This window comes from Festucalex cinctus, chromosome 13 (genome assembly GCF_051991245.1).
Source record: "Festucalex cinctus isolate MCC-2025b chromosome 13, RoL_Fcin_1.0, whole genome shotgun sequence".
Classification (NCBI taxonomy): domain Eukaryota; kingdom Metazoa; phylum Chordata; class Actinopteri; order Syngnathiformes; family Syngnathidae; genus Festucalex; species Festucalex cinctus.
Genome location: NC_135423.1, coordinates 10,147,564 through 10,174,695, shown reverse-complemented (window position 1 = coordinate 10,174,695; position 27,132 = coordinate 10,147,564). Strand labels below are relative to the sequence as shown.

The following is a 27,132-nucleotide window of genomic DNA, read 5'->3' as shown; positions in this document are numbered from 1 at the left end:
GGACCAATGGCAGCGCGGCTGGTGACGTGACTTGGCGGCGGCGGGCGCACCTGGATGACGTTGCTGTTGGAGTTCTTGGAGTCGGTGCTGACGGCCACGCTGAAGAAGGGCTGCGCCCGGTACGGCCCCGACACCACCTTCAGCACCTCCATGAAGTTGTCCTTGTCCCACGTTCCCGTCAGGTTCCAACCCCCAACCTGCGCGCACGGCCACCGTTGAAAAGCGCGGGGCCCGCTGGGATACGGCGACGGAGGCGGGCGGTTACCTTGGTGATGAGGTCGATGAGCGGCTGGGCGCCCAAGTCTTGGATCTTTTGCGTGTTGAGGCAGGACAGGTAGTAGGACTGCGTCTTCTTCTCCGCCTCGCTGCTGCCGTTGAAGGTGCCGTTCTCTGAAAGGGAAGCCGGCATGTTGTCGCCAGTCAAAGGAACAATCGTGTCAACTTTCTTGACCTTTCAACTTTAGTCCAAAGACCTCACCCGCTTCCAAATCTCAACTGTGGGAGGTTTGTTGTTCGTTCTGTCTAAATTGCGGACCGAGAGGAGCGCTCGTTTCGAACTCAAACTTCATCTTGTCTGTCATCTTTTTGAAAAGGGAAAATTGTCTTGCTGACATTTTGGGCTATCGTGCTTCCGTGTCGAAAACCAGCTGGTCGCTCGGGGAACTTTATTTTCAAGGTCTCCCAACCCGATCAGTTGCTTTTTGACCCGTCACACAAGTGTGTAGTAACAGCACAGAAAAAGACCGAAAAGTTTGGCAAACTAAGAGAATTTTCTCTTGAATGAGGAAAAATATATATTTATATATTTTAAAACCATCAACGAACCTACCAGCTGAAACAGCGAATAAGTGGTCAAGAAAGTAACCTAGCAAATGAGCAAACCAACGAGCCAATTGGTCAACTAAACAAGCAAACAATCAACTGATAGTTAGTTGTTGAACCAACAAGCTCCCGAATAATTTGGGTACCTGCTCACGTTTTGTACACTGGCAGGAACAAGTCAAGCCGACGCAGCAACACTTGCTCCTGACCAGGATTATTATAGTTTTGGAATTTTTCATTTTAGTTAGTTTTTATTTCTGAAAATCAGCAAAAAGCAAAAAGGTTTGCTGAAAATCTCACCAATGTTTCTCGTCTAGAAATACGAGAAATTCTCCAGAGTTGAAATGTTGACCATCTCCAACTGAGAAGCAGTTCATGAAGTGGAACGCTATCTCGTTTTGTCCTCTATAGTTAGGATTCTTGTGGAATTTTTTTTTAAATTCTTATCCGAATCCTCGATGATTCAAAGGAATTTTCCGGTCCGAATGGCAAAATTAGCAGAGAGCCAAATGGGGCGAGCCCACAGTTTGCGAGCGAGCGAGCAAGGCTGGCGGCCGTTTGGCACTCACCCAGCAGATGTTTGAGGAGCGCCTGGTTCTGGTCCCAGATGCTGTTGAAGGTGGACCAGCGCGAGCGTCCATCCGGAAGCGGGTTCTTACGCACCCAGCCGCCGCAGGCAAACTGGTAGAAGTCGCGGCAGGGGTCGACGGCGCGGTCCATGGCATCCACCATCTTGCTGGCCAACTTCACACACGCCTCCGTCAGACACAGGTCGCCATCACCGCCTGGACGCAGATCAGAGGGAGGGCCGGTCATAATACGGAAAGAGCGGGTGGCCCGGCGTACAATCCGCATCCTTCCTATTTGGCTTCAGGTCCATGAACTGCTTGGCTCACTTCCAAGACAATTCAAGAATGACTGTCACCTTTTTCTTTGCACAACTAGTGCCACTTTTGGCTTACTAGTACGCAGTTCATTGGCTTCTGCACTAGTAAGACAACTTGGAAATCCGCATTGGACCAAAAATGTTGCCCGGAAGGCACAAGTGTTCTCTTAGCGCCTCCTAGATGTTGTACTACTGCAGTGAATTGTCAGTACTCATGATCCGGACGGAATCTTCGGTCACCGGTGCGGTGGTTCACCTGGACGGAAGGCCAGTCCGAGGACCAGCAGGCAAGCCATCAGGGCCAGCAGGCTGACCAGCAGCAGGACGCCCAGCAGAAGCTCCATCCTGGTTCGTCTGGCCACCAGAGGTGTGCCACTTTTAGTGAAGCCCACCTGACGAGGGACACGCAAAGCCGCGTTAGACCGTCGCCGGGCGCTGCGGCGCGCCGCCTTCACTGACCTCCAGTCTGTCGGGAGACGAAGACGCCTCGGCCGCGGCATCCGACGTTTCGTCCTCTTCCAGCGTGGCTCGCTTGTAGCTCGACATCTGACACATGAACACAAAGTAAACATTCCAGGTACAGACGGCGGCCGGCTGCTCCTTCCACCTGCCGGCTGCCGGACATACAGGACAGATGGCTGCTGCGAGCTCTCAGCTCCTTCCAAAGCTTGTTTTTCATTGTCGAGGATCAAGAATGTACTAAAAGATTGTGACAAAAATGTCGTGTAGCACAAGTGTTAGCATGTCATTGAGTTTCTTATCATTTGTTAGCATTACCGTTAAGCGAGCAAACCAAAGACTCGTTTGAAATACACAAGCTGATTCAATACAATTTGAATAATCTTCAGCTGGGAGCGGCAACAAACAGCTTGAAGCTTCTTTTTTGAACAATCTTGACTGTTTGCCGTCATTTAGCAACCGCACCCAACGGCACTCTTACGCTTGACCTTAGGCTTAGGCACAGTACACTCACAAATATGCATGTGACGCTACGGAAAGATAGAAATAAGGATGAGGAGGAGGAGGAGGATGATGGCAGGGCCGCACTCTTGTTATGTTCTCATGGAAGTTGGGTGGGCGTCTTAAGGCAGGAAGTTGGACAGCTGCAGACAGGAAACTCAAAGGCCAAACCCCAAACACGCACACGCATAATGCTCACTACACACACACCTGACTAAATAAACAAAGCTAATGAACTGTCAGTCAAACTAAGATGATTGGCAGCTGCAGGGCATGAACCGCCATAAACTCTAAAACCAAGTCTTCACCCTCAAAAAGAAGTCTGAACTTGTGGGGCCCAGGAAAATGGCGACACAAGGACGGGTGGCCCCCACAACTCTGTGAAATCCCGAAAAATTGGCCCCACCATGTAACAAAAACAAGACCACGCACACACAAGCTGAAGCCGAATTGCTCGTGGACCGCTGGTCTCAATGATACAAAAAAAAAAAAAAAAAAAAAACGAAAAAAAAGTGTTAGCCTGCTAGCACGGCCGGCAGAGGTCAAGTACTGGTGACGTGACGTCACCGCAGACCTCCCAAGTCGAGCCCGGAGCGCTCGTTGCTATGGGGACGGCCCGGTGACGTCACATCTCCAAGCCTTCCCGCACTTGTTTGGCAGGCGCCGTGCGTGACGTCACGCGTCGGCGCGATGATGGACAGCAAGTCCACTCGAGCGTTCGTGCGTGCGTGCGTGCTCGCGTGCGTGCGCTCACCGTGTTGCGGAGGTCCTGCAGCGCGACGCTCATCGTAGAGCCGAACCGGCCGAACGCAGATCGCTACCGACGGCCCATCCTCCGTGGGCGCGCGTCCTGCTTTTCGTCGTCTTCCTCTTCTCCTCGTTTTGTTCCTCTCCTGCTGCACCTCCTGCTCCTGCTCCGGTGTTGTTGTTGCGGCGGTGGCGCTCTTTTGTGTGACGACTCGAGCCGAGCAGCAGCAGCGGCAGCCCCGCCCGCCCAACGCCAGGCAGCCTCCTCTTCCTCTTGCAAACAAACACACCCCTGCCGGCCGACATTCACGCTGCTTTACGTCATCAATCACGTCACTAAACAGGCCACACCCACCCGACTCCCATCTCTGTGTATGCAATGTTGGCATGACGCCAGGAGGGGAGACTCAGTCAAGCTATGATCTGATCAAGAGGCTTGCGACACAACACCCAGGACTGGTCGCCGGCCAAATGAGGGACTGGTCACCAGTTATGTATGACTGGAATATGTTTGTTTAGTTTTTCCATTATTATTTGGAGAGCAGGAATGGAATGAAAGATCAGCATCACTTGCTTGTATTTTCATCATCTTGATTTGTGGGGGCGGGGCTATGTGCTTGCACTCTTTGGCCACGCCCACACCAAAAAAAGTCAACACCTGTGAATTTTCGGCCATTTTCACATACACCTATACTCTGCCACGTTTTTTTCTCTTATCAGGTTTTTTTTTACCAAGTTTTTTTTTTAAACTCCCTATTCATTCTTAATCGAATTTGTGTTTATTTGTGCTGAAAATTTGTGTTTGTGCTTTTGTCATTTCCAATGAATTTAATGGCAGGAAGCAAAATTGACATCTGCCGTCAGTGACAATTGATAAGCCTGATTGGCTGTTTGCCAGCGAATCAGTGCATTGAATGCAAGTAGACGAGGAGGTGAAAGCAAAACCCCTTTGATTTGCATTTACACATTTTCAAGACGCTAACGTGCAAACATGGGATACACGCAAAGAAGGAAGGATTCAAACCCAGAACCGACTGAGATGCACGTGTGCCAACCACTACCACGTCATCATGACTTAAAAGAAATGCATGCGTGTGCGTGAGACCAAAAAAAAAAAAAAAAGTCAAATCCAGAACATACAAATGGAGGGTTTGGCTGGAGGTCAGAGGTCAAGTGAGCTACTGGTGGACCAATGAGAGAGCAGCAGATAAAGCTCGTTGTCATGGAGACGCTATCAACCGGCTGCAGGCTTGCCGCTTGTATCGCCGTGCTTTTTTTTATCCTTTATCATAAAAAGTTTTCGTTTGTGTGTTGAGTCGATAGCATTCCCACACAGCTGATTGGCTGCTGCTCGGCGAAGGGGCGGAGCATCTGCAAAGAAGACAAGAAGCCCAAAATGTCCTCCAAATGTTTTTATTGCAAGTTGGCATGAAAAAGACAAGAAAGGACGTCATCGCGGACTCAGCAGGACGTGAAGGTTTTCCAGAAGAAGTTCTTGCAGCCCGCTTTGCGCTCACGAGGGCCCAGCGCCGCCGGGAGGCCCGCCAGGTCGGCGCCGCCCACCGACGGCTGCAGATCCGCGCCTTCCTCCGAGCCGTCCCGACCCACGTCCTCCGCCGCCGCCATCTGGAGGAGGTCCAAGAGGACCGCCTCCGCCCCTGATGGGCCCGCCCAGTCCTGAAATGCATCATTATCATCGTCACCTTCGTCATTACCCTCGGCGGGTACATCGTCTTCGTCAGCATTGTCGGTTTGGGATGTAACGACATCCCTATTGCCGATGCCATCATTGTTACCATCTTCATCGTCAATGTCAGTATCATCTTCATGATTATCATCATCATCATCATTAACATCATCTTCATCATGATTTTCAACACTGTCATCTTCATCATCGTCATCATCATTTTTGTCATCTTCATCATGATTGTCAGCACCGTCATCTTCATCATCGTCATCATCATTATCGTCATCTTCATCATGATTGTCAGCACCGTCATCTTCATCATCATCATTATCGTCATCTTCATCATGATTGTCAGCACCGTCATCTTCATCATCGTCATCATCATTGTCATCATCATGATTGTCAGCACCGTCATGTTCATCATCGTCATCATCATTATCGTCATCTTCATCATGATTGTCAGCACCGTCATCTTCATCATCAGCATCATCGTCGTCATCTTCATCATGACTTTCATCATCGTCATCTTCATCATGATTGTCAACACCGTCATCTTCATCGTCATCATCATTATCGTCAACTTCATCATGATTTTCATCATCATCATCATTTTCATCATGATTGTCAACACCGTCATCTTCATCATCAATGTCATCGTCATCTTCACTGTCATCTTCATCATGATTTTTTATCATTTTCATCATCAACATCAACACACAGTGGCGTGAAGTGTGTGTGTTATAATTTTTACAAACGCACACACACAAATCAGGTTGATGTTAAAAAGTTGATCAAGAAGAAAAGTTTGTGTGTGTGTGTGTGGGTGTGTGTGTGTGTGTGTGTGTGTGGGTGTGTGTGTGTGTGTGCGTACCTGTTTATAGGAAGCGAGTGATGCCCTGTGCCTGGCGTTGGTGCGGGTGAGCACGGTTGAGGAGGCGCAGACGGCGAGCAGGAGCAGCAGGAGGCCCCGTGAGGAGGACGAGTACATCTTCATCCTTGGTGCGTGCGCAACAGTGACAGTTTGTGTGTGTTTGAGGGCTCCATCCTGTCACAGCTGCTCTTATAGGGCCACGCTGACGTCACAGCACACACACACACACACACACACACATGATGATGATGATGATGATGATGATGATGCGTCCACCCCCCACAAACACTTTAGTTAAATGAACCATCTTCATGCACTTTGTCTTCTTTCCCACCAGGAAACCAACACACACACGCACCAACACACACACGAGCTGACATGCACAAGTGGTCCACACACAGGCACAAAAGGTGTTTGGTCAGCCAGCGACGGTTGAAATGATGAGTGAGGTTGATCCGTTTCCAAAAAAATCCCATTGGAGGATGATTTGGTCAATAGTAAAAGTTGCAGTCAATACTTCCTCCACTTGGGGCAGGATCTCATCCCCGACCTGAAGACGGAACTCCGCCCTTTTCCGACTGAGGACCATGGTCTCGGATTTGGAGGTGCTGATGCTCATCCCAACCGCTTCACACTCGGCTGCGAACCGCTCCAGTGAGAGTTGGAGGTCACGGTTTGATGAAGCCAACAGCGCCACATCATCTCCAAAGAGCAGAGATGCAATCCCGAGGCCACCAAACCGGACTCCCTTAACATCTCGGCTGCACCGAGAAAAATTCTGTCCATAAAAGTTATGAACAGAATCGGTGATAAAGGGCAACCATGGCGGAGTCCAACCCTCACTGGAAACAAATTTGACTTACTGCCGGAAATGGGGACCAAACTCTGACACCGGTCGTACAGGGGACGAACAGCCCGTATCAGGGGGTTCGGTACCCGGGACTCCCGAAGCACCCCCCACAGGACTCCCCGAGGGTCACGGTCGAACGCCTTCTCCAAGTCCACAAAACACATGTAGACTGGATGAGCGAACACCCACGCACCCTCGAGGATCCTGCCGAGGGTGTAGAGCTGGTCCACTGTTCCACTGCCACACTGCTCCTCCTGAATCCGAGTTCAACTTCCCGACGGACCCTCCTCTCCAGCACCCCTGTAAAGACCTTTCCAGGGAGACTGAAGAGTGTGACCCCTCTATAGTTGGAACACACCCTCCGGTCCCCCTTCTTAAAAAGGGGGACCCACCACCCCGGTCTACCAGTCCAAAGGCACTGTCCCCGATATCCACGCGATGTTGTCGAGGCGTGTCAGCCACGACAGCCCCACAACATCCAGAGCCTCCAGGCGGATCTCATCCACCCCCGGGGCCCTGCCACCGAGGAGCTTTCCAACCACCTCAGTGACTTCGACCCCAGAGATAGGAGAGCCGATGGACACATTTGCCTCCAGCCAGGCGTTTGATTGACCAATCAGCTCCGACTCCGAGAGAAGGTGTCATGTCACTTTCCATATTATATTGCATTGGTTACATAGATGTGACTAAAGGAAAGGCCGTCAGGCTGATGCTAATGCTAATGCTAACAAAGTGTGAAACATTCCCTATCCAGAATGGCCTCAAAAATCATTTCCAAATGTTTTCAACTGGCTTTGAACCAGAGATGACTTCTGCCCTGGACTGGTCGCCAGTCACATGGCGATGAATAACGGAGCGGTCGCCATCATACGTGAAGACAATATTTTATCCTCGGTCCTGCGCGCATTGTCAAAGGGAGGCGGGTCTGGGTCGACTGTTGTAGGCTCACATTCATTCATTCGTTCATTTGGAAGGACAAAAAAGTATCGGCTAAGAAATGTTCCAACTTTATTGCAATTGTTGTTTCACACGCATTTATCACACGCGCGCACACAAACGCACACACAAAACCTAATGAGTCAACGTTTGCACTGTTTGATGTCCATTAAGACTCATTAGAAAAGCACACACATGCTGATGTGTCAACATTTGTGCTTCCTCATCTCCATGAAAGACTAATTAGGAAAAACACACACGCTCTCTCTGTATGTCTCACATGCAAACGCACTCACCCATATGCCCAAAAAGAGAGAGACACACACGTGCACACACACCCCCGTCCACATTTGATTGGCAGGCGTTGGTGCAGTTTGACACATGAGACAAAACGCTTTGTGATTGGTCGCTTTATTGAGGTCAGGAGGAGACGCGGTGGCGCCTAACAGGAAGTGAAGCCCTTCCAGTAGAAGTTCTTGCATCCGGCCTTACGCTCGCGGGGGGGCATGTTGTTGGGGGGCTCCACCGAGCGCTCCACCGTCGTCCTGGCCGACAGCGGATGGCTCGCCGGCGCCATCCTGGCCAGCAGCTGCTCCAATGCTTGCTCGCTCCAGCCCTGTAAGGCCCATCCCAGCCCAGAGAGACAAAGCGTGTATGACTGGTCGCCAGTCGACATCAGGTCGCCAACGAGGACTGGTCGCCAATGTCACTTGTTGGCTTGTGATCAATGTGAGCGCTCACCAAATTGCTCTTGTATCGCTTGCCCTGATTGATCCAGTCACAAGGTTTTTATTTACCTTGTAACGTAGCCAATCAAGCTAACAAGTAACGTGAAGCAAACGTTTTTGAATCAAGCAAGCAGCCTTTGAAACTGGCTTGGGCTCCTTGCAGCACATTTGCGCTGGTGTGGCCCGGACCTTCCCGTTCAAGATTCCAAATCATAACCGTGCAAATTGGACTCAACTGGCATTCTTTTGAATTTTTCAAACCGCATTCACTCATTTTCGATGAAATAGTTTGTTTTGTTTCGTTATTCTTGTACCTGCGACAGGTCGCCGGTGCCATGTTGCAGCATCTGGTGCTGATCCAGATCCCAGTCCCGATCCCGGTCCTGGTATGCGGCAGGCTGCGAGGAAACGGTCGAGCTGCAGAGCAGCAAGCACATGACCAAGGCCAGCAAGGAACGGTTGCATCCGAGCATGGCTGCGCCACACCACAAAAACAAGGGATGTGAAGACTTCGGGAAAAACACATCAATATTTTTAATTGCACTTGCAATTATTCCACAACTATTGAAGGAGGTCGGAATCACTCCAACAATTTTCATAATTTTATGTGGAATGAGAGAATTTTAGGAATGTCAAATTTTGGATTGGTCGAATCAGTCCGGAAGTGCTGGAGGACGAGCAAATCATGTGACCAATTGAGCACATTGTTGGGCTCATTCCAGATCATTCCACATGATTGCCTTCATCATTCACACGCAATTTCGCCCTCGTCCACTTGGCGTTCCAATTTCAACATCCGATGCATCTTCAACCTTTCAATCATTTGTGAAAATTGTTACACGGTTACTTACGCAGAATTAAAGCTTCTCCAAATTCACACACAATCTCCCCGTAAATACTACAAGCCAAACAAAATGAAATCCCAGTACAAAATCAGATGGAAAAATGTTTAACAAATGAAAGAGGAAGAATGGAAAAATCTTCTCATACAACATGCAACTGCACCACTAGGGGAGAAAGAAGAAAAAGAATGATAAGAGAAGTCAAATAAGAATGAGAAAAGAAGAAGAGAAGAGGGATGAGAAAAGGAGAACGAAAGAAAAATAAAGATGAAAAGAAGAACGAGGAAGAAAGGAAAAGAGGAAAAGCATAATAAGGAAAAGAGTGAGAAAAGGGAGAATGAGAAGAACAAGAAGAATGACAAAAACGAGAAAGGAAGAATGAGGAAAGAAACAGAAGATGGAGAAGAAGAAATAAGAAAAACACAAAAGCAAATGAAGAATGAGTAGAAGAAGTCTTGCATACTGTCTTCTTCTGGTTGCACGTGTGGTTCCTGTCGTGGTTTGTGGCGACGGCGGCGTGTGCGGGTTCCAGAGCGGACGTGGGCCTTTTGAAGGCTGGCGCCCCTCCCCATCAGGTGGCGAGCGCGTAGAGATGCGGGAATGTTCCGGGCCACAATCCATTAGAGCTGATTGGCCCTGAAAGGATCGGCGGCCATAAAACAATAAAGCCGCCGTTGGCACATTAGCGCACTTCATTAAGAGATTTCCATTAAGGAAGAGCAGCGGGCGCGCTAGCCCGCCCACGCCGCATTTGGCCCAAACGACAGAAAGACACCTCCGCGCTTGCTTAGAGACCATTCCTGCTGACATACCTCCAAAGTCTACTTAATTAAGCATGCAAAGTCAATCATTGCACTTGCTTCAAGCTACCTTGGATTCCGGGTCAAAGGGACATGGACGAACGCCTTCACCAAGTCCACAAAAGACATGGAGACTGGCCGGGCAAAGTCCCATGCACCCTCGAGGACCCTGCAAAGGGTGTAGACCTGGTCCACTCTTCCAGGTCCAGGATGAAAAGCACAGCTCACCTCTTGAATCATAGATTCAACTTCCATCCTCTGCAACACTCCTGAAAAAACCTCAGCAGGGGACCAGCACCCCGGCCTGCCAATTTCCAGGCACCGTCCCCACGCTTTGTTGTTGAGGCGTGTCAAGCAGGAACATTCCTCAACATCCAGAAACTTTAGGGACTCCAGATTGATCTCATGAACCCGTGGGCCTTTGCCACCGAGGAGCTTTTGAACCAGCTCGGTGACTTCAACCCCTGAGACTGCTTCCTCAAAGGAAATTGCGGAGGTTTTTAAAGTGTCCTCACCACCGACTCACGAGGTCTCAAAATGGAGGTCAGCAGCACCCCAACCCCACTGTACACAGCCAGTTTGTCCAAATTCATAAACCGCATTCTCCAAAAGCCCAATTTGTTGACCACATGATGTAACTTCCGGCACACCTCGAGAGCACGCCGGCGTCCCAATTCACACGGCCTTTGTTTCCATGGAGACAGGCCTGCTTTGGAGAACACGTTCCTAGCCTACATTGCTGCATTCTTCTTCTACGCGGACTCGTTTAAGTAAAAGTGCCTGACGCTGGTTGCTGATTGGCCGTTTGTGAAGATTTGCGCGTGAGTCACACGCTGCGTTTTTGTTTCTGCTCCTAGTGGACAAGCGCAGATGAGCTCAAATGAAGGCCGCATGAGAAGTAGCCTTCCAAGGACTCAGCAGACGCAGCCTACAAGCGTGGCCAGCCAGCAGCTGCCGTCAGCTTCACAATTCCTGACCTTGCCGCCGGCGGCTTCGGGGATCGCCGCCACGTCAAGCGCCGACCACCTTGCTGCCACGCCTTCACAACCGACACGCCGAACATGCTCCGCTCGGACTCGATGTATCCTGCCGAGTGTGAGGAAGTTCTGTAAGTTTGACTTGCAAACACTAGTTTAAAAGCCTACTTTGGAACCTTAGCCGTTGTTTGGAAGCCTACATTGAAACTGTGACCCTAGTTTAAAACCCTACTTTCAAAACCTAATCCTGTTTGAAAGCCTAATTTGAAACTGTAATCCTAGTTTCAAACCCTCCTTTGAAAGCTGAGGTCAGTTTTGTAAATTGTGAGCCTACTTTGAGGTGCGGCGAATGTTGATTTTGGTGCCAGCGTGTTTGGGAATTTAGCAGACGTCACATCTGTGGCTCGTTTTTTATTCATTCTTGCACTAAAATCCATTCCAATGAAAAATGTTTTCTTTGAAGTACAAAAATTCACTCCAACAGCTGAAATTAACTGGAACCATTTTTTAAATAGAGTCCCATCCCCGCCCCTAATATATGTATATACATTCTAACAATACAATGATAGAGTAATTGCATGCAGGTAATATGAGGCCACATGGTCCTCATGACCTTGTGAGGGAAAGCGGACATACGCTAACCAGCCGTGCGCTAAGCGCTTGCGAATAAGCATTTAATAAGTAGTGCGCCGTCGCTAGCGGTGTACATGTTGATGTTGTGGTTAATGTTTGAAGGCAGCAGGAAGGCGGCCCGCTGATTTCGTTTCATATCATCCCCCGCTAGCTCGCTAATGAACAAGTCTTGACGGCGGCTGGTTGCCATGGTGACAAATTAACGCACTATCGTCGCTAAGGAGCCGCTGCCGCTGAGCATGACTGGTCGCTGATGACATCACACTGCGTTCTGAAAGTTTTCTTCTCCCCAAGACCACATTGGGAGAACTCAGCGCTCCAGGAACGTGAGCTTGAATGTCGACTTTTGCTTAAGCTTTCATTAATTGATGGATGAACTCAACCATTTTCTGTCAACGCAAATCAATCACGTACAATTAACGGCATTCACGGTGCTGCCTCAAGGTACGACTCTTTCCAGATATGAGCTGTCATTTATCCAATTTTTTTTATTTATTTATTTTTTGCAAAGGAGATAAGCGCGCTGCAGGTGTCAGTGAACTTAAGTCAACAAGTGGCAGTTTGGCAAACATTGAATAAGCAACCCAAAAGAGGCTTCAAACGTTTTATGCCACAACCAGCTGACGTTTACTTGCAAACTAAATACAAAACAAAGACAATTACACTTTGCATAATTAAAACAAGCAAACTTAACAACAGCCCGCTAGCTTAATGCTAACATATAACAAAATGCCTTTGGCAAGCTAACAGTTAGCATCAAGATTTGCGGATTTAGAAGCCTTGAAGCAACAGATATTGAAAGAATGCGTGGACACATAATGTAGCCCTACTCACAGGCATATATTCTTTAACTTCTATGAAAAACAACAAATGGTAGCAAGTGGCCGCCATCTTTGAGGAAAAACATGGAATTAGCCCAATTGGAACCCATTTTTGAGCATAGATCACACAAAAACTTTCCCCAGAAACAGAAAGTTTCCGTACTTTATTTCTCCGGTAGCCAGCATCCCATTTTCCACATTTTTGCTGCGTTGTCCTTGGGTTCAAGTGGCCCTTCCAAGCAAACGTTGCCATGTTTGGCAAATCTTGTCAGCGTGCTAATTGTGGTGATGGCATTTGCATTCATTTCAATCGGATTTGAGCGTTCTGAGTTACGAGTGTGAATGAATTCAACTCGTGTTTCGCTGTCAGTCAGCCGTGTTGTCGGGAAATTTCAGAAGTTTTGGTAAAATAGAGGTTGTTGTGGGTATGGATTGTGGTGTGCCAGTCCAGATGATGTGGTATATTTCGATGACGTTGTCGCTGTTGCCGGTCCTGATGCCTGCGTTGCCGTGGTTAACACAGGTGGCACGTCAGGTTCACAGGCGCTTGGAGCAAACTCTGCAACGACTGATCAAATTTTCCGGCAGGTCTCCGGCTTCGGTTCGAGGCTTGGGTTTGCTGCAAAACAAGTAGACAGGGTTTCAGATCAGCGTTTTAGTGCGTGCTGCCGCACAAGCCAACGAGCACCTGAACATGTGACGCGGGTCCAGCGCAGCCAGCCAGTACGAGTAGGAGTCGGTATAGAAGTTGCACGTCCCTCTGCCGTGACACTCGATGAAGGGAATCTTGCGGAAGTTCTCCAGGCACGATCCGGGCGACGATAGGGGCTGACCCGAACCTTCCGCACCCACTCCCGTTTCCTGATGGCCGATCCAAAACAGACTGATCAGTATTTTCGTGGGTCACTGTCGCTTTGGCCTGAGACCATTGTCCCGATTTCATCCATTCCTGACCAAGCACGTAACACCGCCTTTTGTCGTCAAAAATGTCCAATAAGAACAATTCTGAGCTCTTTTTAAAAAAAATAAAAAATAAAATGTCCAATAAGATGATCTTATGGTCTGAGGTATGCAAAGAGTGGATTTATTCCGATAATCGGGTCTCAAACATTGACAGTCCTAAATATGAAACAATATTTGTGAGCGAAAAGGCCGACAAGTTTTTGGACTGTGACAAGAACTAAATGAAGTAATTTTCCCCAGACGACAGGAATTATTTGGCAAAGACGGTGAAGCTTTGAAAAATCTTCCAATGTGTAGCAGGCCAAAGAACTGTAAAAGTGGCTCAGATCGGACGACAGCTACTGACACGAAAGAAACGTCCCGCCGTCTGGAACTCACCATGACAAAGGAGAAGCCCGACCACAGAGAATCCCACCCAGAAGGACACTCGGGAAGCAAACGCGTCTGACTGTGGACTGTCATCACGTTGGCCGGCGACTCGCACACTGTGCACCTGAAACACACACACACACACGCACATCTCCAACACACACGTTTCGTACATCTCCAACACACACTATTGGCACTGTATGGGTTCTTACCGGCTGATGTAATTCTTTAGGAGCGGTCCCGAGATGAAGGGCAAGGTACTGACTCCTGAGTGGTCGGTGGATAGCCAATAGGAGTAGTCGTTGCGTGCAGCGTAGCGGCAGGTGCTGTCCGTGTTACAGAAGAGGAACGGCATGGTGCTGAAACGAGGAAGGCAGCTACCGAGAGCTCCTGAACACATGCAGGCGCCCGATTGGTTAGGAAAACTCACTTATGACTCCATCATTGAAATCACGGCCATTTTTGACGTTTACTTTGGGAAGTACATTCCAGACCCGACATCCTAACGACAAAATGTTCATTTTGCACGTACCCAAGTCCTGCCCGTGAGCTCGGTTATTCCCGTTGATGAAGAGCAGAGAGAAGCCGCTGTACACCTTGACCGATCCGGACGGGCAGTCCGGTACCAGAACGGTCTGACTGTGCCGGCTGAACAGAAAGCCATCTTTCTCAGGGGCGTCCACGCACACACCAGCGGGGCCCCGCACGCCTTTTGCACCTGCGGGACCCGGTGGACCCGTCACACCTGCAACACGACATTACTTAGTACTGTGACAGTTCTGGTGTGGTGCTGATGTGGATATGGTGTTGTACCACGGCGGTTGTGTTATCATTCCAATGCCGTTTAAGTGTTGCTCTGATGTGCTTCTGATATGGATCTGGTGCGGTTCCAATTAATTTCTGATGTCATTCTGGTACGGTTCTGGTGTTAGTCTGATTTTGTGCCAAAGTAGTTCTGGACAGTGTCTTTTTAGTGTTATACTAGTCTGGTCTTGGTCTTATTCTGATATGGGGTTGCTGTTGTTCCACTGTAGTGGTAGTCCAATTCTGGTGTAGTTCTCGCAATTGGACCTCAAGGTGTCAATAGCTCTTCCATGATTTTCTTATTGATCAGATGAACAGATGAACCAAGGGAATATCATTTAATTTTTCTTACCTCTTATTCCGGGATCTCCTCTGTCGCCGGTGTCCCCTTTCAGGCCCGTAAACCCGGGTCCCCCTGTTCGTCCAGCGCCACCTCGGCCACCTTTTAGACCTGCAAGCGTCACAAAGAATCACAAGTTGCTTTATTAGGAAATCCTGAAATGATTGTTCGTCAAACTGATGAAAGGAGTCACCTGGACCACCGGCTCTGCCTCGCATTCCTGGGGTCCCTGGTTCCCCTGGCAGTCCCTGATCCCCAGGCAAACCTTGGTCTCCTGCTAAGACCACCACTTCCCTGGACACATCCTTACCCCTCTGCCCTGTAGGGGCAATATTTCAGCAATGTGTGCAGCAATTGCAGCGGCACGTTAACTTGAGGGTTTTTATCCGAGGCGTGAGCAAGCTTGTAATGCAGCTCTGTCAAGGTGCTACATACCTCGACTAACGAGTGCATTTACTAAATTCATTTCAGTGCATACAATTGAAAAGTAAATGAAGTTACGAGCCGAGTCACGGAACAAATTCAACTCGTAAGTCAGAGTACAACTGTAATTTGAACTGTTTGTTAAGATTGTATCCCACAGAATATGTCCCCAAGGGTCCATATACTGCAGCGGGAAATGTTCCCATAATATCCACCTTCAAGGGGATCCCTTTACACAACACTAAACGAACGGACCTGGGAGATTGTTGGAGGAAGGGATTTTGAACATGGCGGACGGTGACAGCACCAAGGTTTCTTCCGGTAAGTCAACATTTTCCACAACATATCAAGTGATGTCCCCCAAATGTATGACACGGGCTGACAAGAATGTCACTGAAAGTGGTCCAACCTCGTCTCCCCGTAGGTCCTGCAGGTCCAGGTGAACCTTTGATGCCCGCTGGACCGTCGTCACCCTTCATGCCTGAGAAATCACAAAAGTCACCAAATGGGACTGACATCTCTCACTTTATGTTCTGCAATGAGCCGGTAAAGAATAATAACAACATGTGGTGGTCTTACCGACTGGTCCGGTAACCCCGGTATCCCCCATGAAGCCTTTGCGTCCTGGCGCTCCCATCGCTCCATCTCGACCCTGAACACATTTCATTCAGATCTTTTGAACTCAAACACAAGTGCGTCTGGATGTGAGTTTCTATGAGGAAGCTGAACCCATACTGACCGGCCTGCCTGGCGGGCCAGGATCACCATGGCAACCAGGGCTTCCTGCATTACCTGTTGCCCCTTTAGATCCCTTCTCTCCTTTAAGACCAGAACCTGGGGGCCCGGGGGGCCCGCGACACCCAGGCGGACCTACGAACAAAGTGGAAAATCACAGTCACACACAGAAACAATCACTTTGCTCCTTGGATTGAAATACCTTTTGCCCCACGTTCTCCTGCCAGTCCTTTTCCTCCTTTCTCTCCTTCAGTGCAGGGTCCCTGCCGGCCACGAAGACCAGGAGGGCCAGGGGACCCAGGTGGACCAGGGCAACCTGGATTTCCTTCGGGACCAGAAGGCCCTGGATGGCCACAAGTACCAGGAGGTCCCTTTTCTCCAAAGCAGCCTGGGCACAAACGTTGGATTTTTTGTTTCCCCCAAATCAAAAGCACACACATTCCAAACTCACCTGGTGGACCTTTTGTCCCCTCTGCTCCCCTGGCACCGATTCCAGGTTCTGGAAGATAAGAAACCTCAGGTCAGGTGAGACAGAGACAAATGATGCTCTAAGACAAGGATTGATCTGAGTCCCTTCACCTCCCATGGCTCCTTTCTCTCCAGAAGGTCCTGGTATGCCATCTTGTCCCTGGTTTCCTCTGGGACCAGATGGACCTGGATTTCCAGGGGCCCCCTCGTTACCTGAAATGGCAACACAGTTGTCATGTTTTCACCATGTCATTTTTTCAACTTTTACAGAGAAGCTAATATCCCACTAAAACTGAGTTACCTGTCAGACCACTAGGTCCTGGAGGTCCGCTGACCCCTGGAGGTCCTTCACAACCTTTATCACCAGGAGAACCTGGAGGACCTAAGACAAAGATTATTATTATTATTATTATTATTATTATTATATTATATTATATTATATTATATTATATTATATTATATTATATTATATTATATTATATTATATTATATTATATTATATTATATTATATTATATTATATTATATTATATTTTCACCCAGACTATTTAAGGGGAACCCAAAGAAACACAACATGATGACTGAATCAGAAGTGAGACCTTTGCAACCAGGTGGGCCAGCATTTCCTTTAGAGCCACAAGGACCACGATCTCCTGGAGGACCAAAGGCTCCTCTGTCTCCTGGCACCCCCTTTGGACCTGTAGGACCTCCACAAGCTGACTGTCCCTGGAAAAAGAGAATTCAAAGACTGACTGAGGACTTTGTGCTGGAGGCGAAACCATGATGGTCTTCTGCTCATGAGGGTCTGCTGATAAATGATAATATTTTTGAGGATAAAAGATTAAGTATTTGATGGACAACTGGACATTTGACTTATGACAATGAAATACATTGTATTTGTTTTCTTTTCCAACTGATTGATTTAGAAATCACTTGTCAAGTCATCTTCATTCTCTAAAATCACTTCCTGCTAGCAAAAGAAAAAGTTAGAAATACTAAACTTTTTCTCCAGGATATCCTTTGGGCCCAGGTCCAGGTAAACTGGGTTCCCCATTTGCACCTTTCAGTCCCTCCGGTCCTTCAATTCCATCAAAACCGGGTTCTCCACAGGGTCCGGTAGAACCTTTTTCACCTTTGCAACCTGGACACAAGACACAGTTGTTCAAAGTCCTGAAAATTGCCACTTAACGATGATGTTTGTCATGAAGTCAAAGGACTGACCCGGTCTTCCAAGGTCCCCTGGGTTGCCAGGTAGACCGTGAGAACCAGGAAGACCATTCTCTCCATCTCTACCTGGTTCTCCAGGAGGTCCTGAGAAACAAACACATGTACTGTTTTTTCAGTCAAATGATCAAATTTTCTCTTTATTTATTTATTTATTTATTTATTTCATAGCTGCTTCAATAATTGTTGGCCATCCTGAAGTCTTCACATCCTAGCAAGCATGAAGCAAAACATGACTTGACATTCCAGTAAAAACACCTTGAGGTCCAGCTCTTCCTGGTGTGCCATTGGTGCCGTCAAGACCCGGACGCCCTGGGGTACCTTGAATGCCTTGAGAACCAGTCAGACCTGGAGGTCCTGAGGACAAAAGAGACTGGTGAGAATTTTCAGGACTTTCAAGTGGTGCGGCAGTTGGACTGAGCATTCACAGGACATCACAAGAATTACGGTCATCACAACATGGCTTACACATTCGAAAACGAATGTGTGTAAATCCTTCTGGATGGCAGGAAGCCAGTGACTCAAGAAACCCACACAGCTACAGTCGAGATAGGAAATCTTACTGTGAGTGACCTGAAAAACACTTATTGGGCTGTACCTCCATCTACCCCAAAAGGTTCAGGTTTGTTTTTTCAATTGTATTGCCAAAAATCCAAATGAATCCAGCTGAATTTGTGAGTGAGGAGGACAAATGGAGTTGATGTTGCCTGATGGCAGAGCAACTCAAGTGTGTCTTCTCTATGCTTCTGGTTGTCTTCATCACGGTGAGTTTAGTTTTAGTTTCAGCCTGGCTAAGTAGACACTAGAGTGAGAACCGTTTCCACACCAAAAGATCACATCTCAAGAAGCATGGCGAATTGTTTCATAAAATGGAATAGAATACCGGGCTGTCCTGGATCTCCAGGGTCTCCATACATTGGCACAGTGGTCTGCGTTCCTTTTGGTCCCGTCTCCCCTCGATCCCCCTGAGGTCCGGGTGGCCCCTGGGAGCCTGTGGCACCACTGACACCCTCCTCACCTGAACCAAGAGCCACAGGTTGGTAATGATATGAAGACAGACAGACAAAACTTATTTGTGACGACTTTATTTCACCTTTTGGACCTGGAATCCCAGGCTCTCCTGGTTTCCCAAGGGCCCCTGGACTCCCACGGGGTCCTGCGGGACCTGAGTCTCCCCTTATACCTTGCACACAAAAACAACCATTGCTCTGTGTTGGACTGCAAACGTGTCTTATTTCAGTGTGTTCCTGTGCCTTCAATAGGGAATGTTCACACATGGCATCCTAATTCAAAACCTTTGCAGAGACACGTACTTTGCCTTTTTCTGATTTATTTCAGCATTTATTTTTTTCTCGTAGCAATGTCATCCCCTCATGGGTGACAGACAGACCAAATGAGCAAGACTGAGACCCTCCTCCATACCTGGACTTCCTGGCTGACCAGTGGTCCCAGTCTGCCCCTTCAGACCGATGCTTCCCTGTAGACCTGGAGTTCCATCGAAGCCTGGGACACCAAATGGTCCTATTGGCCCAATAGCTCCCATGCCTGGCACCCCAGGATCACCTTTCTCACCCTTTAGGCCTCGGCCTCCTGCAGAACAAGACATGACTTGTACTCAGGACATATCAAAATTAATCCTGATTGACTTTATACCCGACAAGCCAATGACTCCCATCAGCCCCTGCTCTCCCACAAGTCCAGGTGCTCCTACAAGGCAAGGTCCAATGGGGCCAGGTGGTCCAGGAAGCCCATCCAGACCCTGGGAACCTGAAACACATACAATATGCATGAGGCCATACATCCATGTAGGCTATTAACTAGTTAGCTAATTAGTTGGTTTATTGCAGGGATACGTTCGAGACCGACCACAATAGGTGAAAATTCTCAATACAACTCGGGCACCAACAATGAACAACGAGGTAGCTGGGGTCCAATCTGTTTTTTCAGGGCCAATACTTATACCAATTATTGGTAGTCATGGCCAATAACTGATATTTGGAGCCAATATTCATTTTCAGTAACAGGAAAATCTTAGCATATAAAAAAAAGACAAAAGTCCAATTCTTAACGTTGAAATGTTTTGAAGCATATGTTTATTAGTTTATTAAACAACTTTTCAGAGTTGGAAACAGTTGTACGTTGAATGTTTTTTTTGTGTTTTTTTTTGTTTTGTTTTTTTAATCTTGGACAATATATGGTTTTTTTTTTATTCAAAACAAAAGGTTCATGGAGCTCTTACACAAGTAAATATCTCCCTAATGTTTTCTACAGTTATAAAGTTTTCCAAAATTACAAAATAACTGAAATGTTAAACTTTCACTTTTGTGAGCATCTTTTCTAAACTGAAATTTTAAATGAGTTTCCTGAAGTAAACACAGTTTTAAATTGAAATATTTAAATTGATCTGATTGATTTTTAATTGATGAAATCATCGTCCATCAGATGTTTTAAAAAATCTTAAGCCTGAATATCAGCACCAACAATCGGCCCGAGCACTTCATTTAAAGTACTTGGAACTTGTTTTGATCAAGATATTTCTTTAATTAAATGATCACAAGTACTGCGCGGAATAGACGAATGAACTCCATCTTGAAAAATCACGTGTCGCTTACGTCGATCTACACGGCTGCAACACAACTGACTGATCTGGTAAACGTAGCGCAACATGTCAACGGCAGGTCCGACCACAGGTCTTCATTTGGAATGATTTCAATCGCTTGTTCTTTCATGCAGTCGCTAAAATCAAATGGAAGTTTGTAAACAGTTTGGATGACGGGCGCGAATGAAGGATCTGCTCACCAAAAGCAAGCAAAGAGTGGCGAGGGAGAAAGGGAAGACTGTAAAAATTTAGGAAAAGGAAGTAGCACATCACAGCTTCAATCTACCTTTGAGACCCGGTGCTCCATCTTGTCCTGTGGACCCTGGAAGTCCAAAAGATCCTTGGGGCCCTTGAGACCCCGGTGCGCCCACAGAGCCTTCCTCTCCTTGGGGACCCAATTGGCCCTGCCGGCCCGGAAAACCAAAGCCAGCATTGCCCTGTTACGACAAGATCCACATGTGACGAGTGATCAGGGCTGGAAGTTCTTCAATGAGTGACTTCATGTCACCTTGGAACCAGGTCTTCCCGGTGCTCCCGATGGTCCTGAGCGCCCCTTACTTCCGTAACTTGGAACACCTGGAGCTCCTGCCACGCCCTTGGATCCTGAGACAAGATTCCAAGAGGTCACACTGGAGTCCAATCGGGAATCAACTTCTTCTAAAAGCTTACCTTTGACTCCTGGAAAGCCTAGAGGACCTTGGACAGTAAATCCTTTTTGTCCTTTTTCTCCCTTCGCACCGAGCCATCCCAGAGTTCCAGGAGGTCCCATCGGCCCTGAGCTCATCAGCAAATGAAGAAGAAGACTAGATTGGAATCTGTGATGTTCTTTGACACTCGTTGAAGTAGTTTGGGTTTATTTTGAAGTTACCAAATCAGATCTCAACCTCACCTTCTGATCCAGGATTGCCAGGCGAACCCTTCACTCCTTTCTGGCCAGGATCTCCCGGGCTGCTTAAGATTTTACCAGGAGAACCTTTTTCCCCTGAAACACACCGGACTTTTAGATTCATTCTTTGGTCCTCCAATAGCACCTGGCCATTCATACCTGGTTTACCAGGCTCTCCCGGCAGGCCCAAAACTCCCACGTTGCCTGGTGGTCCTGGTGGTCCAGGAGCACCGACGCCTGGAGGCCCTGCTGGTCCCATTTGTCCTGGCGGCCCTCTGGAACCGGTCACACCATCAGGACCCATGAATCCTTTGGGTCCTTGTCCCTGAAGACAAACGATGATATTGTGTGCTCCATGTCATAACCCGATGGCCAGGCTCTCCCGGGCAATATGACCCTGAACAGGCTCCATTTGAATCCATCCTTTGAGCACATTAAGTGTTCTTGCACACACTCACGATTCATAACTCATGGATTCACCTGTTCGATTTTTTTTTTTTTTTTAACCATTCATCTGTTGTTCACAGATTAGGTGCTCCGGCACCTTTTCGGTGCCGAGGTACTATGTTGAAGTCAATTCCTGAGCTTCACGGAGACAAATGTAGTGCTTTGTCACCACCTTGTGGTATTTTTAGAAAATCGCAAGTGTCAATTACTCGTGGATTATCACTATTCACAGCAGGGATCGCTGCTCCACACTTTCATCAATCCAATCCAATCAAAATGACACTAGGAAGCGCAAACAGAGGCAGCTGAGGCCTCCCAGAATTATGTGGCTTACAGTTACATGGACAAACTTAAACCGCTTTTCCGTTATAGCACTTCCACGCTGGAACAGACTCACTTGGTCCTGTCAGAACCTCATCCGAGGTGGTGGTAAAATGGGCCATGACATTGCTGTCATTTGTTTGGCCGACAGATGTAAGCGCGATGCGGCAACCAGCTCTACTGTACATGCCCATTTCCTGCTTTGATAGCCGTTAAGACGAGCCCGAACAATCCAGTACATGAATATACACTTTTTTTTTTTTTTTTTTTTTTACAACAATCCGTCACCATATTTACAATTTCACATGTACTAATGGATGAAATGGTGACGGTTGGAAGGTGGTAAAGGTGTTCATGAGTGCACGAGCCTCGGCAGTCCCCTGCCCGACGGTGAAAATTTGGACTCCAAGCTTGACTATTTCATGCATCAGTATGTATGAAATTGTAAATATGGTTAAGGATGGTTGTAAAAGACAATATATGTGCATGCATCTCGTCGGCTTAAAAAGGGAAAGTGAATTTTGGTCAATATGTGAAAGCTTGTTGTGCATCTGCTGGGCTTTGTTCTGCGACGTGGCCCATTCTTCTTTTCAATGGCCACAAATCAGTGAACTGTTTTGACAGAAATCCGCACACGTGTGCAGTAGAGGCTTGCAGGGTTGAGTTGATCCTGCCCCAACTGATTGGCGCATGTTGTCATGGAAGTGAAACTGAGGCCAAGTTGGGCCAAGCATGGCCACTGCAGTGTGGTGTCAGACGCTTCATATCTGTCATGGAAAAGTAGTTTTACTAACACAGCTGGTATTCTTCCAGTCGGATACTCACAGGGTTTCCCTTGGGTCCCAGACTGCCTTTGGGTCCTGGGGCTCCAGGAAGTCCATCTCTACCCTCAAGGCCTGGTGCTCCCAAGTTTCCTGGGTCCCCAATTTCCCCCTTTTGCCCAAATCTCCTCATAATGCCAGGCTCCCCCATGAGACCAGGACGACCTGGCGGTCCTGGGATACCAAAGAGGCCCTGCAGAACCAGACGGATACACAAACCTTTTGCTAACTGTACACAAGTCGGGGGGATGTGATTCTGGGTTTCTATGGATCCAACAAATTCAAGAGGATTTAGTTCAAATCCAGGATGAGGCTGAACTGAACTCACCTGTGGGCCAGGTGCTCCAGCCATACCCTTGGGACCTCTTTCGCCTTTGGGCCCTGCAGCACCAAGTGCACCTGGGGCACCAAAGAGCACAAGCTAATGTTTTCATTGTGCTTATTAGTCTTTCGAGTGGTACCTTGACTTCCAAGGGCCTTGCGATTGGCTGATGACCATTTCAGGGTCTACTCCGCCCCTTTGCCCAACGGCACCCCCACGACACAAGTGAGGACAAGTAGCATAGAAAATGGGTGGATGGATATGATGATGACATCCAACGATATACACAGTCAATGACACTTCCATCCATCCATCCATCCATCCATCCATTTTCTACACCTACCGCCTACCCGAGCAAAATCCCTTCATATGACAAATAATGCACAAAATAAATATTCAAATATCAGTCGTGTACGAAACCCGCAAAAAGGTGATACGAAGGAAGTATGAATGCAGTTACGAGCTTGGTCACAGAAGCAGTTCATCTCATAAGTCCTAAGGAATCACTCCATATTGTGATGATGATTTTATTTTTTTATTTTTTATTTTTACCTTGAAGCCCGTCTGCGCCTGGTTCCCCCGGCAGACCTGGTGGTCCGGGGCCTCCCACGACAACAGGGCAGACCGAGCACAGTGCCCCCTTCTCACCTGACAAGCAAACAATAGCCACTTAATGTTGTGCTCGCTCTTTTGATGTCACGTGCACTCACCTTCCGGGCCTTCCCGCCCTGTGGTCCCGGGAGGTCCCATCGAGCCTTTGCGACCTTTGGCGCCTGGGAGTCCCACAGCGCCTTGCAGGAAACCTGACATGTAAGTCAGCACATTAGTATCTTATTTCCACGCTAAGTTAGTTAACAGCCAAGTCAGACCAACTGTTGAAATATTGCGATTTTCCAATTTTGCATTTCGTATTTGTGCTTGACTGCTTGTCCCGGCTCTCCTTGTCCACATGCAAGGGAATTACAGTACCTTAATTGCTACTTTCCTTTTGGCTTCACCCTAGCGGCAGGTGCATCTGAGGCTCACTTGTCTACAATTTTGACTGACAAGACCAAGCACAAAAAAAAATAAAAAATCACGCAAGTGGCCGCTCAAAACTAACACCCACCCCCCCCCCAGCTCGGTTGGAGTACGAGTAAGCCAAGTACATCAAACACAAATACCACCTGGTATTCCTGGATCTCCTGGTTCTCCTTCAGGTCCAGGGCCTCCAGGAAACCCAATCGGTCCCGGAGGCCCGATGACGACAGGCCCGGTGTCCCCTTGCTCTCCTTTAGGTCCCGCAAAGCCTGGTGGCCCCCGAGGACCCGGCTGACCAGTCGGACCCTCCCCTAAAGATCGGTGCCTAGGATCAATTATCCTGAGGACTATCGCTAATAAAGCATCTTCTGATTGGTCGCTGCAGGATACCTCGCTCGCCCTTCAGTCCAGGAAAGCCCACAAGTCCTGAAAGAGTCACAGAGGAAGAAGATTAGACATGTGACACTACCTGGGCAAGTCCAAGATTCACCAGACAGAAGCTTGATGGTACCTGGCTCTCCGGGGGCTCCTGGAGATCCAGGACGCCCGGGAGACCCTGTCTGGCCTTTCACAAATGCGTACTCCCAGAATATCTGGTGAACAAAAAGGTTACTAAACACATGAAGCCACGCCCCTTTTAGCCATACCACGGCCTCTTTCCCCCCCCAATACACAGAAACAGAAGCCCTTCCTCAAGAAGGTCCAGGAAGCCTCACCTCGCCTGGAAGACCAGGAGGACCAAAGTCGCCTTTCTCACCCTCAACACAAAACAAAACATATGTTGATGGCAACTGACAGTGACATTGCTTTAAAAATACAAAAAAATAAAATAAAATTAGGAAATAATAATTGTCCTTTTTTAGCCTGAAAATTCTTCTATTGGCGGGGTTCTGACTGCAAATCCACGAGTAATAGAGTATGTTTAAATGCAGGCACCTTTTAAAACCCGAATATATTCGGGTTTTGAAAGGCCATGTAAACACTTGCAAATACTCTGATATTATTTGGGTTTTTAAAAACCTGAATAAGTTACTTACCCCTTTCATAGCCCCTTTCGTACTGGAATTCTTGTTCATATAAAGGTGTTGGGAATACCTCAATTGCCTTGTGTGCATGCCATATTCTTCTTTTTGTTCTATTCGCAAGGAATCTTGGTCTTTGTGGTACAGGAATGACTCGAATGTGCGGCGGCCGTCTTATTTTGCCACTCGCTAAACAAGCCTCACTTGAATCCATTGATTTCCCTGCGGCATTTTCATGTCCTTTTCGGTGTCTACTTCCAAAATGCCAACGTGTGGATTGATGCAAACATTTACAGTACGCGTATCGAAGTAATTGGAAATACTCAAGCAGAGCTAAATAACCATGGCGATAAAACAAAAAAGCAAACTTTTTGTTGAAAAGTGTCACTTTCTTCTTGTCTTTAAAAAATACAAAAACAATTTGTTTATAAAATGTTGGAAAAAAAACTATTACGTCTTTGAAAAACACAATTTTTTCGTTGAGAAAATTAAAATAAAAAAATAAACAAGCATTTCGTACTTACCTGTACTCCATCGATGCCCGGGGGGCCCACAAAACCACGAGGCCCCGGTTCTCCCTGCGGATGCAAGCAAATGCATTTTGTTTTCCGGCATGGCAAACAGCAGCTAGCGTTGCCATCCTTACCGGTTGGCCCAGTTCTCCGGGGAGGCCGTCCTTTCCTGTTTTTCCCTGAAAATGACCCGTGACATGTCACGCTACTCCACGGGGCTGACACAGAACGTTACCATAGCGTAAGGATAGATGACGCCTGGAGCAGCGATGGCCGCCTTACCGGTGATCCTGGCTCCCCTCGCTGGCCCGCCTCGCCTTTGCTCCCCGATCTGCCCGCCGGACCCTGACGACCCAAAACGTCACAAAACAAGAAACGAGAGCAAAAACTGCACAATGGTGGAAAGACTTACAGGGCTTCCAGTGCAACCTTTGTCACCAACCTCACCCGGCTCACCCTGAAACCATCCCAGCGGGAACATCAGTGAACAGGTGAGGTGGACCAATGAATGAGTGAATGAATGGACGCATGCATGAATGAATGAACAAACACATTAACGGATGCAAGAATTCTGGAATGGATGAAGACACATGAGAGGATGAATGAACAGAACAAAGGAATTAATGTGCATTAGGATGAATGAATACCTAAATAATGGATGGGTGAATGCTTGGATGGATCGATGGATGGAAGAGCAGATGGATGGATAAATGGATAGTGGGCTGGCTCGTTTTTGAATAAGTGTATAATGAATAGATGAATCAATGTACGAATGGATAAATGAATGTGGTTGAGTGACTTATTGAATGGATAAATAATGAATAGATGGCAATAATTCTCCCTTCAATCAATAATTGAATGAATTAATAAATGAATGGAGTCATTGGTGAGTTGAATGAATGGTGAAATGAATGACTGTATGGATGAATGAGTGGTTAAATTGGTGAATTAATAAACAGCTGAAGAAATGACTACATCAGAGGATGAATATATACATGAATGGATGAATAGCTGATTTGACAAAAATGAATTAATAACTGCATGAAAGGCTAAATGAATGGCTGAATGAATGCAGGGACGAGGACGAACCTTGAGTTCTTTGGGGCCCTCAGCGTATAATTTGATTCCTTTCTGACCAGGGAACCCGACAGGTCCGCGATCTCCCTTCAAGCAGAATCATCATAAAAATCTGGACAAACGTCCAAAGGCCGCACGTTAGACCTTCACCCACCTTCAGGCCTGGTGGACCCCGACTGACTGGATTGGGACCTTCTTGACCCTGACTCACGACACACAC

At 47.7% G+C, this 27,132-nt stretch overlaps 4 protein-coding genes and 1 long non-coding RNA gene across 5 annotated transcripts in view; 1 reads left to right on the top strand and 4 right to left on the bottom strand.

Moving 5' to 3' along the window:
* ece2b (endothelin converting enzyme 2b) overlaps positions 1–3,729 on the bottom strand; it is a 13,913-nt gene extending 10,184 nt beyond the window's left edge. Inside the window, exons 1-6 of the mRNA XM_077540475.1 lie at positions 3,423–3,729; positions 2,168–2,254; positions 1,965–2,100; positions 1,392–1,607; positions 266–390; positions 51–197 (exon numbers count right to left, since the gene is read on the bottom strand). Coding sequence (XP_077396601.1) covers positions 51–197; positions 266–390; positions 1,392–1,607; positions 1,965–2,100; positions 2,168–2,254; positions 3,423–3,455 — 744 coding nt within the window. The 5' untranslated portion in view covers positions 3,456–3,729. The remainder of the gene's footprint in view (positions 1–50; positions 198–265; positions 391–1,391; positions 1,608–1,964; positions 2,101–2,167; positions 2,255–3,422) is intronic.
* Positions 1–17,104, top strand: part of LOC144032921 (uncharacterized) — a 25,774-nt gene extending 8,670 nt beyond the window's left edge. The window contains exons 2-5 of the long non-coding RNA XR_013287824.1: positions 5,984–6,101; positions 10,987–11,237; positions 11,891–15,780; positions 15,884–17,104. This is a non-coding gene — a long non-coding RNA (uncharacterized LOC144032921). The remainder of the gene's footprint in view (positions 1–5,983; positions 6,102–10,986; positions 11,238–11,890; positions 15,781–15,883) is intronic.
* Positions 4,867–6,115, bottom strand: LOC144032920 (somatostatin-1-like). The gene is made up of 2 exons (XM_077540480.1): positions 5,974–6,115; positions 4,867–5,092 (listed from the first exon to the last, which is right to left on the bottom strand). The coding sequence occupies exons 1-2, from the start codon at positions 6,094–6,096 to the stop codon at positions 4,877–4,879; spliced, it is 339 nt and encodes a 112-aa protein (XP_077396606.1). The 5' UTR covers positions 6,097–6,115; the 3' UTR covers positions 4,867–4,876.
* Positions 8,202–9,852, bottom strand: LOC144033584 (somatostatin-2-like). Its single transcript, XM_077541769.1, has 3 exons — positions 9,793–9,852; positions 8,802–8,962; positions 8,202–8,375 (listed from the first exon to the last, which is right to left on the bottom strand). Exons 2-3 carry the CDS (start codon positions 8,958–8,960, stop codon positions 8,202–8,204), a joined length of 333 nt encoding a protein of 110 aa, XP_077397895.1. The 5' UTR covers positions 8,961–8,962; positions 9,793–9,852.
* Positions 12,208–27,132, bottom strand: part of col4a3 (collagen, type IV, alpha 3) — a 21,876-nt gene continuing 6,951 nt past the window's right edge. Inside the window, exons 12-52 of the mRNA XM_077540466.1 lie at positions 27,067–27,114; positions 26,925–26,999; positions 26,248–26,292; positions 26,118–26,180; positions 25,970–26,014; positions 25,848–25,901; positions 25,018–25,059; positions 24,813–24,894; positions 24,692–24,727; positions 24,448–24,612; positions 23,992–24,084; positions 23,834–23,929; positions 23,288–23,358; positions 22,964–23,152; positions 21,530–21,695; positions 21,374–21,466; positions 21,154–21,258; positions 20,993–21,087; positions 20,771–20,921; positions 19,539–19,652; positions 19,308–19,475; positions 18,979–19,068; positions 18,769–18,903; positions 18,144–18,242; positions 17,883–17,972; positions 17,663–17,802; positions 17,261–17,387; positions 16,964–17,044; positions 16,774–16,875; positions 16,646–16,693; positions 16,397–16,582; positions 16,199–16,329; positions 16,039–16,111; positions 15,869–15,940; positions 15,230–15,355; positions 15,049–15,147; positions 14,425–14,637; positions 14,105–14,282; positions 13,902–14,016; positions 13,249–13,421; positions 12,208–13,179 (exon numbers count right to left, since the gene is read on the bottom strand). Coding sequence (XP_077396592.1) covers positions 13,098–13,179; positions 13,249–13,421; positions 13,902–14,016; positions 14,105–14,282; positions 14,425–14,637; positions 15,049–15,147; positions 15,230–15,355; positions 15,869–15,940; positions 16,039–16,111; positions 16,199–16,329; positions 16,397–16,582; positions 16,646–16,693; positions 16,774–16,875; positions 16,964–17,044; positions 17,261–17,387; positions 17,663–17,802; positions 17,883–17,972; positions 18,144–18,242; positions 18,769–18,903; positions 18,979–19,068; positions 19,308–19,475; positions 19,539–19,652; positions 20,771–20,921; positions 20,993–21,087; positions 21,154–21,258; positions 21,374–21,466; positions 21,530–21,695; positions 22,964–23,152; positions 23,288–23,358; positions 23,834–23,929; positions 23,992–24,084; positions 24,448–24,612; positions 24,692–24,727; positions 24,813–24,894; positions 25,018–25,059; positions 25,848–25,901; positions 25,970–26,014; positions 26,118–26,180; positions 26,248–26,292; positions 26,925–26,999; positions 27,067–27,114 — 4,356 coding nt within the window. The 3' untranslated portion in view covers positions 12,208–13,097. The remainder of the gene's footprint in view (positions 13,180–13,248; positions 13,422–13,901; positions 14,017–14,104; positions 14,283–14,424; positions 14,638–15,048; positions 15,148–15,229; positions 15,356–15,868; positions 15,941–16,038; positions 16,112–16,198; positions 16,330–16,396; positions 16,583–16,645; positions 16,694–16,773; positions 16,876–16,963; positions 17,045–17,260; positions 17,388–17,662; positions 17,803–17,882; positions 17,973–18,143; positions 18,243–18,768; positions 18,904–18,978; positions 19,069–19,307; positions 19,476–19,538; positions 19,653–20,770; positions 20,922–20,992; positions 21,088–21,153; positions 21,259–21,373; positions 21,467–21,529; positions 21,696–22,963; positions 23,153–23,287; positions 23,359–23,833; positions 23,930–23,991; positions 24,085–24,447; positions 24,613–24,691; positions 24,728–24,812; positions 24,895–25,017; positions 25,060–25,847; positions 25,902–25,969; positions 26,015–26,117; positions 26,181–26,247; positions 26,293–26,924; positions 27,000–27,066; positions 27,115–27,132) is intronic.